This window comes from Hyalella azteca, unplaced genomic scaffold (assembly GCF_000764305.2).
Source record: "Hyalella azteca isolate HAZT.00-mixed unplaced genomic scaffold, Hazt_2.0.2 contig3409, whole genome shotgun sequence".
Taxonomy (NCBI): Eukaryota; Metazoa; Arthropoda; class Malacostraca; order Amphipoda; family Hyalellidae; genus Hyalella; species Hyalella azteca.
In genome coordinates this window covers 82,693-92,674 of record NW_025933659.1, presented here as the reverse complement: position 1 = coordinate 92,674, position 9,982 = coordinate 82,693, and the positions used below count along the sequence as shown (strand labels likewise).

Below are 9,982 nucleotides of genomic sequence, written 5' to 3'. Positions count from 1 at the left end.
CATGCTTCAAATGTTATAAAATTAGGTTTTATTTCAAGTGTCCCTTATTGCCTCATTCCCAGGGGTAATTTGGGAGGCTTTTATTTTGCACTTGGCACCTTACAAATAGAATAAATGAATTTTTCAGAGATGTCATATAATGGCCCTCTCAAAAACCTTAAAAATGAGCCCAATTTTGTTTATAAAATGTTTTATGGTAAGAAGTTACGTATTAATAAAAAACGCTCGAAACTGTCCCATATTGTCCTGTTTGATGGTATTACTAAATAACTGATAATTGGGCCCATTATATCAAGATAGTCACTCAGTTTTTGGATTACATTACTTTTTGTTATGTAACACAAGATTGTTGAAAATTATAATATAGGTATTGTATATTTATAGTACCAGTTGAATGAATGATTGAAATCTTAAAATGTAATTTTCAAGTAAAGTTTTGCATTGAATTTAATAATGTTGAAGATTGTTTATCTTCTAGAAGTTTAGCTTCTCAATTCTCTTGCTTTTCAGAACATTTAAATTTGATTTAATTTAACTTGTATCATGGTAAGCTTTTTTTTAACTACCTAATCCCCAACATTCTATGAAAAAGTAATAATCTTCTGCTGTGTTGTGTAGGATCCATTTGTGGTAAAACGCGCTTTATTTAAGCCATTGAAGTTGTGCATCCCAGCATGGACAATCTTCCATACAAATCTGATGTTGAGAAATGGAATGTTGAACATGTTGCTGCATATATCCAGGTAAATATATACTTTTTGACCAGGTAGTTAATAGTGTAATTTGTTTTGATGAATAAAAAATTTTATTGTATAAGATTTAGGATAATTATATATATATATATAAATTTTTATTCCTTTTTTTGTTTGATTTTTTAATATGATGGATAATTGTTATTTTATTTGATGTTCTTTAATCCTATTAAACCTCAGAGTCAAGTTGGAGATTATAGTCAAGCATTCCTTAAGAGGGGGATTGATGGACGTTCATTTTTGGTGAGTCAAATATTATAATCATTTGGTTTTATTTTCTTTTATTGCATTGCTTCATCATTTTTCATCTTTTATAAGATCTATGGACTTTGAAAAATTGGCCGTACCAAGCTAAAAAGTATTTATCGATTCATTTTTCCTAATAATGCAAGACCATTGCTTGTACCTAAAAACCTTTTCTGTGTCTCATCATTCAGCCTTAGTCTGTTCACCAGTCAGACTGTAAAACTTGCAAAAATGCTAGACCAGGCTGCAGTTTTAATGTATATATATTTGGCCAAATTTCTGCTGCTCATGTAATTTCGTTTGTTGACACAACTGATTGGATTTATTGTGCTGATGTTCCATGGCTGATGTCTTATATATGTAGGTAATTTCATGCTTATTTACATTTGTGTGAAGTTTAATTAAATTTTTTAGATGCATTATTCATGGAGCTTTACTGCAAGACTAACTTAGTCTTCTGTCCATAATTCCTGTACACATAATTATTAGTACTCTAACAAGATGTGCACTAGATCAATAGCAGCCTCCATTTTAGTGTATTTGATCCTTGATAATTTTACTTTTATTTTCAATCAATGATTGTTTCAATGCAATTTGTTGATGACTTGGACAAAAAATGGTCAATATATCACATCATGCAAACTTTATACGTGTGAAATGTATTAAAACTTGAAAAAAATAGATGAGCTTTATTGTCACAAAACATTAATATGATCTTGTGTTTGAGAAATAGATGTTGGGTTGAAATTATTCTATTATTGGTAAAATTTTATTCTATTGTGTTAACAATACAGGCACTGAATGAGAGTTCCTTCCTAACCTGGGCTTCAGATTTACCCATCAGGAGCAGACAGTGAGTGTTCTTAATTAGTTATTGAGCATATATTTATGCATGTATTAAAAAATTGGCATTCTTTTGCAAATATTTGTTTGATCAGCTGAACTAATTTTATTTTTAATATATTTTGTTATTTATTCTTAAAATTATTTGCATTCATGCAGCAGTTTTAGTGCTACACTAGGCAACCATTGAGACAGACAGGGAAAAAGCATCAATTTACTCTGGGCAAAATTGCATTGATCAACATAAACAAGGTAAAGAAAAGTATGGGACAGCATAATGGTTTATGCCATACATTGATGTGAAACTTGTTGTTTTACAAATTTAGATAAGAGGAGGGAAATGCCTGTGAACTGTGGCTTTGTAACTCATTATGCTACTATACATAATGAGTATAAACATGAAAAGGGTATTTTCATATAGATGAATAAACAATGTATTGATATTGTAAACAGTAATTAGGTATTTTGCATGTAATAATAATTAAATATAATAGCTACGGTATGCAATAATAATATAATAATAGTTGTGTAATAATTGTTTTGGTTCTTCAATTATGAAAGGCAATACAATAGACTTTGTCTATTAGAATCTAATCAGGACCAAAATTTTTATGTCTAATAAGCATATCTTTCTTGCAAATAAAAGTTATATATTCATTCACATAGAATTTGTAACTTACACTAAATTCTGGCAATTTTCATCTAAAATAATTATTTCTGTTATTCTAAGGGAAAAGTTTTACAAAGTTTTTTTTCCCACTACTGTCCCTCCTACCTCCCACTACTGTACCCCTACCTCCCACTACTCTGCCCCTACCTCCCACTACTGTACCTCCTACCTCCCACTACTCTGCCCCTACCTCCCACTACTCTGCCCCCTACCTCCCACTACTCTACCCCCTACCTCCCACTACTCTGCCCCCTACCTCCCACTACTCTGCTCCCTACCTCCCACTACTCTGCCCCCTACCTCCCACTACTCTGCCCCCTACCTCCCACTACTGTCCCTCCTACCTCCCACTACTCGATAATTTTTTCACCCACCAACATCTGTAAATCTGAATCACTAACTTGACAGTCATTTTCACCGTATTTCTTGTTAATGATGTTTCAGGGTGAGAATTGATTGATCTTTTTGAAATGTTTTTTTTCACACAGGAAGATTAATAAGTTGATTAGAGACATCAACTCACAACCCAGCTCAGCTCCCCTGCATAGGTACAGATTAATGCATATTGAAAAAATATATTTAGTTGTTATCTTTGAATAGTTTTTTACAATTTCTATTTGAGTTCCATATGAAAACTATAATCTAACTTGTTCATTATTTTGTGAATGATTTTTCCTTATGTCAATATTATATGAAGTAGGTATGGCATATTAAATAATTACTGTTAAAATTTTTGAAAGTGTTAAAAATAATGAGCTAGAGATAGTTTGTAATTTAAAGTTAATATTTTAATGAGATAAAATAACTTTTACAATGCAGTCTATTAATTGCAATTCTAAAAGTGGCCTATTGTTTTTATTATATTTTGCATTCCATAGCAAATCATTGTTATTGTGAAACATTCTTATGGTTTTAATAAAAAAAGATGTTTAAAAATAAAAATTCATAATTTTCACACAATTCAACTACAAAACATTATTCTCAATCATCTTCAATTTTGTGTTTAAAACTTGTTACTGGAAGAGGAGGCAGCAGTGCAGCAGCTGCCAGCCCAGCTGTCACTGACATCGGCTGCCTGCGACCGCCTGCCCTGGCCGGCAGCGGCAGCAGGCTAGGGCGGCATGATGCGGGCGTGGAGTCTGACAGTTTCTCGGAAAGTGATGATGATGATGATATTTTGGTAAGTCATGAGCTAGTTCCTTGTTGCTAATAGAAGATGACATTTTGGTAAGTCATGAGCTAGTTCCTTGTTGCTAATAGAAGATGACATTTCAGTAAGTCATGAGCTAGTTCCTTGTTGCTAATACATCATATTGTGTTGGTAACTTATGGTGCTGAAGACAAGTGGTGGTGTTTGGTTGTTTTTAATAAAATTTAGCATAGGTAGTGCTAGTAGCTAGCAGCAAGTAGCTGTGGTAGAGTTTGTCTGATTAAAACTTGTATTTGTGGTGGTTTTGTTTATACAGCAATGTAGCAATGTTTGATGTTTTATGATAACATGGAGTAGAGCTGGTGGTGGTTCCTAGTTTTATTTTTTTTTATGCATTTTTTGTGATGTTGATGGCAATGTTGTAACTATATCAGTAGTTGTCTTGTACTAAGCTATAAAGATTGATGCTACCTAATTAGTTGCAATTCTCCGGGCATTAAATTGAAACAGTGTGGAACAAATAGAAATGTTTATAGCAAGAGTAGCTGCATTGAATAATATTAGGAAAAGCCGTTCTAAGAAGCAGGTAATCCCCATGATGGCGCCATCAAATAATGGAACAAAAGTAATTGTTTTCATATGACTAATCTTACTGTAAGTAGCTGGAGCTTTCTTTATCATAGGTACTAGCATGGAACAAGTCATTGATGAATTGCAGAGTGTAACATTATTGGTAGCTCTGAAATTGTGTCATTTGCCTGAATAGCACAAAGTTTTACACATTACAAACAATAACACAAATAATTCGTTGAAGCCAACCCAAGGGTATTTTGATTAGAATTTGGAGAACCATCAGCATGATAAATGATATTGCAAGATGATGCAGAACTTCATTGATTTCATTAACATCAATCTCTATGATTATTATTTCTGAATACATAAGACATTCATTGTAATTTCAGTGAAAATCCTTTTTCAGATGCAAGAACCCCATGGCTCAGGCCCCCCAACTGTATCATCTCAACCCCCACCCCGCCCTGTACCCCTGCTCCCCCCCTCTGCCCTCTCCGCCCTCTCCGTCCCCTACCCCAGAGGTTAATAAGTACACGCAGAACCCTATTTTAAAATACCTTTTTCAGGATTTATTATTTCAGTACTGGACATGATTCAAAATCTGTTAAAAAAAGCTTTCTGATGCTGTGGCTCAGGAAAAAAACAGTTGTGGTTTTGGAAAAAAAACAAAGATTTTAAATATTCAAAGCAGGCTTAAAGTTCTCTGAAACTTTTTATTTTCTTATGAAAACTGTAATGAATATTCACTGATCATTTCCCAAGATGTACTTTGATGTTTATTATTTCTTTGTATTTTTAGAGGATTTTCTGAGCAGAAAATATCAGTTATATTTATTGATTAACTTCTAATTGAGACTATGGGATGATTGGTGTTCCAGATTTTTCCTCTCCTGACAATATAGATAACTTGGTTGATATTAAATTTCCTCATTAATGCATATTATGTCATGCACTTGAAGATAAATGTATTATTGTATTATTATGTCTATGTCTGATTAACTATTTTTTATACCAGAAGTAGATGCTACTTCATCTACTATGATTTTCATAGAATCTTTGACAATCTTTAGCAGTACATGTAAGTGATGAGATTATTCAATCAATGTACATGCTTTGTTATGTTGCTTCAATAAAATTTTGTTTGGTACCTAGCCAAGAGCTTGTAGCTTGTTTATCTGCATGGATCAGTGATGGGGCTACGTGTGTGTGTGTGGGTGTCAAGTTTCATTGTTAGTGTAATGTCTGGTGGGAACATGAGAATTTAAATTTAATTTTTCCATGTGTACTGAAATTTTCTTTATTTTTATCTTCAAGAACTGTGGGAATGTTGATTTGTGTTTGGGTGGGAAACATGGGAAAATTAAGTTATCACAAATTAGTGGTTATGTGTATTTATTTTATTTATCGAGATATGCTCACAGGTGATGTGGACGACAACGGTTACCTGATTGCCATCAAGGGGCGGCAGGCCTCCCCTTCCCCTGTGGATCAGGCATGTATTTATAGCCACACATTCCCCATTGATGGGGCAATTTTTTTACTACTTGGATCGTGATCATCATACAGTCTCATTCCCCATTGATGGGGCAATTTTTTGACTACTTGGATCGTGATCATTATACAGTCTCATTCCCCATTGATGGGGCAATTTTTTGACTACTTGGATCGTGATCATTATACAGTCTCATTCCCCGTTGATGGGGCAATTTTTTGACTACTTGGATCGTGATCATTAATGGAAGTTGGATATACCAGTTGTAGGGGAGTTGAAAGGATGTATTGAGATTGCAAAGGGGTTGAAATAAATTATTGCTGTCTTTAATGACTAAGTGGTTTAAGAGATTTATTGCAATTTTTTTTAATTGCAGGGACGTTGAAGAGATGTGTTGCAATCTTTAATTGCAGCGGGATCGGGAATGTTTATAATATAGATGAGACCTTACATGCTTAGTGAAGCCAGTGAGATTGCATTGCACTAACAGTGCCTCTGCCTTAGTTACTGTTGTCTCCTTCACAATATAAGTGCGAGTTAAGTTATTACCAGTATTTAATAAGTGTAATAAGCCAAAGCTGGGTATTGGTGTGTAAATTGATCTCTGGCTTGGGTCGCTTGGCTGCTGAAGATGTATGACATCGGTTTAAATCTTATTTGTTTTGTAAGTTGTATTTCTCTTTTATTAAGAAAGTTGAAATTCCTAAAAGTGTGATGATGAAGATGATGATAGTCATTATTATAAGTGAAATGGGTAAACATGCCACTATACGTGTGACTATACATGCCACTATACATTTAACTATACATGCCACTATACATTTAACTATACATGCCACTATAAATTCGACTATACATGCCACTATAAATTTGACTATACATGCCACTATACATTTGACTATACATGCCACTACACATTTGACNTTTTAGCCTTGGACTGAGCATATTTAAAAAAATACTTGGGGTTCTCTTTGATGACCTCAACCACTCGCTCTTCCGCGGCTTGTTCTTCCATCCTGTGCGAGACCTGCAGCCTGAGTTCAATATTCTTGTGCAAATTTACTAGCCTCTGTCTTCTCGTATCACTAGTGGATTCAGCTATTTGTTTATTTAATCGCTTGCGTTTTCTCATAAGGATTCGTCTGTCCTGTCTCTTATACACATCTAGATGTGTATAAGAGACAGGTGTATGACGCACACATACCTGTGCTAGTTTCTCACACAGTTTTGTGTAGATTTCCTCAGCATTCATCTCGTGAAACTCTGCTCTCCAATCGATTTCGTCAATTTCATTCCAAATTGCCCCCAATTGCTCCACCCACAAGTACCTTTGAGCACTACATATTAGCATTCCACCATGATGTAAGCGTCAAGTTATTGCCAGTATTTAATAAGTGTAATAAGACAAAACTGAGTCTAGGTGTGTAAAGTGATCTTTAGCTTGGCTACTGAACATGTATGACATCGCTTTATATCTTATTTGTTATGCAAATTTTATTTCTCTTTTATTAAGAAACTTGAAATTTCTATAAGTGTGATGATGAAGATGATGATAGTCATTATTATAAGTGTAGCGGGTATACATTTGACTATACGTTTCCCAATACACGCCACTACACATTGGACTATACATGCCACTATACATTTGACCATACATGCCACTACACATTTGACCATACATGCCCCACTACACATTTAACCATACATGCCCCACTATACATTGGCTATACATGCCACTACATGGTATTCATTTTAATCATCTGTGTGGTGCAGGCTGACCCGATGTACGAGCCTGTCGAGGACGCCAGACTGCAGGTCAGTGGCTCGCTGCACTTGATTGCTTGCTTGCCGAGTGATTGGCTAACATGTTATTGGCATTGTGGTAGGAATAGCAGTACAATGTGCAGGTTTTCTTAATAACACATGTTTCAGTAACTCAGTGTTATTGCTGCAATGTTTAGGTGTAGAGGGATGATGAGTGATAGCGTTAAAAATAGCTGCTATCATGAACCTTATTTATTTATTTATATAGTTATAGTGGGTTCCTCTTTTTAGAAGCGTTTTTATTTATTGACGGTTTCAAAAAAGTGTTTCCTAGTCTGCGTCCCTATCATCCTCATCGTAACAAAATTTAAAGGCGGCACAAATTCGAAAAAAATAATTTATTGATTTGTTTCAATATTGAAAGGTTAGACCAAGTGAGTTCATTTAAGCATAACGATGATACTTTTTGTTAGGACTGTTCTTACTAATATGGGTGACAATAGTGCAGGTTGTTGGGGCTTATGGTGTTGAGTGGTAGGCTGGTGCTGCTCTAACCCTGCTTACTAACACGGCGCTGAAACGGCGCTAAAACTGCGCTTACACGGCGTTAAAACTGCACTAACAGGGCGCTAAAACTGCCTTAACCCGGGGTTAAAAATGCGCTAACCCGGCTCTAAAACTGCGCTAACCCTGCGCTGCACTGCGGCCGCCGCTTGCAGCGAAGTACCTGATCTACAACCCTACACGAATGCTGCGTCTGCATCAATACAAGTAAATAATTTCGTTTCTAACCTTTTTTTTTGTGCCGAAAATTTGGTTTTATGCTATTTTTCTTGACATAATTGAGCTTATGTACAAATTTACTGCATAACGCGCTTGTTTGTTTCACATTTTTTATTTCCTTTTCATTTAGTAAGTTTTTACTCTTGGAAAGGTTTAAACTGGAATATATTAATAGTTAGCTTCTTATTTTATTGGTCATGGCATATATAGATCTTATTCACATCTGTCAATAAAGAAGGGCGGCCATTAGATTAATGTGAACTCCCTGTGCGCATAGCATTCATTTAAACCTTCAAATGTTATTGCTGTCATATCATTAGGCGCCTTATATGTGATAGCAATTTGAGAGGTTCCAGTTTACTTATATCACATTTACCCACATGAACCCATACAACACCTACCTGTATTAAATGTAACCATGTAAAATATAATCTTTTTGAACAGGGGCAGCGGGATGGCGCTCCGCCTTTGTCTGGTGAGTTACTATGTACATCGATGATGAGTGATGTTGATAATAATGATGGTGATGGTTGGCATATAAGGATATAATGATTATACTCTAACAGTTTGTTGGTACTGACGATTGATTTAATTTAATTTTTTTTATTCAGGTGACAACGGGCCTCCCCTTCCCCCTCGTAACACCAACCAAGGTGAGTAATGAGCATCCAACATCCATTGCCTCTATTAATGAGTTACTATTAATGTTGGCTGCAAGTTAAATTGATTGCTATTGAAGTGAACTATTTCCAGAACTAGTGCATATCATGGTTGACCGACATTACATTAATGTTCAATTGCTTTTACTCGATAAAAATTGTCGATTATTGCCGCAACATTTGATACAAAATATCATATATGTTCGCCATTAGCGTTCAAACTGGGTCAAGATGACCCATACAATGGCAAAAGGACATCGCTATTTGGATTAATCTCACTCATTTGTCTGAGTGTAGTTATGGCTGTCAGGAACCACCTAATAAGTTAGCGCTTGTCATGGCTGCTACGATCCACCGAGCCACTTTAGTTATGTAACAATGTCACTCGTTTGCTTGACTCGCAAATTCACTAAAAACTTAGAAGCAAAGAAAACTCCGCAAAAATTCATAGTATCTTCAAACAAAACGTTTCGGCAAAGAAACGTTTTCCAGCTCCAATCAAAGATGGAGCTGGACTCCGAAACGTTTTCTTTAAAGATACTATGAATTTTTGTGGAGTTTTCTTTGCTTTTAAATTTTTATTACTTAAGTCATTACTAGGACATCTTATAAAACAGCGGTTCCCGAACGGGGCAAACGCTCCCTCTTCAGTGGGGGGAGGGCGGATTTGTCCATTTTTATGAATGTGCATGTTGTTGAGTTCGTGAAGTATACAATTTAGCCATGTATACCAATGCCGACCGCATAAAAGAAATAGCTTACTATTCCACGAAAGGAATTGATGCTTCTTTAGTTGTGTAACATTGTGGAAAAAATGCTACCAACACTGGGATAGAGTTAGGATCGGGTGTCGTAAGCAGCGTCCGAGGCTACGATGATCGCAAGTTAGGATCGGGTGTCGTAAGCAGCGTCCGAAGCTACGATGATCGCAAGTTAGGATCGGGTGTCGTAAGCAGCGTCCGAGGCTACGATGATCGCAAGTTAGGATCGGGTGTCGTAAGCAGCGTCCGAGGCTACGACGATCGCAAGTTAGGATCGGGTGTCGTAAGC

The 9,982-nt window shown here is 35.7% G+C and overlaps 1 protein-coding gene across 1 annotated transcript in view; it reads left to right on the top strand.

Annotated features, from left to right (window-relative positions):
- The first annotated feature begins 509 nt into the window (after window positions 1-509).
- Window positions 510-9,982, top strand: part of LOC108665802 (uncharacterized protein Rv2082) — a 20,239-nt gene continuing 10,766 nt past the window's right edge. Inside the window, exons 1-10 of the mRNA XM_018152605.1 lie at window positions 510-743; window positions 933-995; window positions 1,793-1,851; window positions 3,000-3,059; window positions 3,535-3,691; window positions 4,641-4,755; window positions 5,656-5,726; window positions 7,500-7,541; window positions 8,718-8,748; window positions 8,885-8,926. Of these exons, the coding sequence (XP_018008094.1) occupies window positions 675-743; window positions 933-995; window positions 1,793-1,851; window positions 3,000-3,059; window positions 3,535-3,691; window positions 4,641-4,755; window positions 5,656-5,726; window positions 7,500-7,541; window positions 8,718-8,748; window positions 8,885-8,926 (709 nt within the window). The 5' untranslated portion in view covers window positions 510-674. The remainder of the gene's footprint in view (window positions 744-932; window positions 996-1,792; window positions 1,852-2,999; window positions 3,060-3,534; window positions 3,692-4,640; window positions 4,756-5,655; window positions 5,727-7,499; window positions 7,542-8,717; window positions 8,749-8,884; window positions 8,927-9,982) is intronic.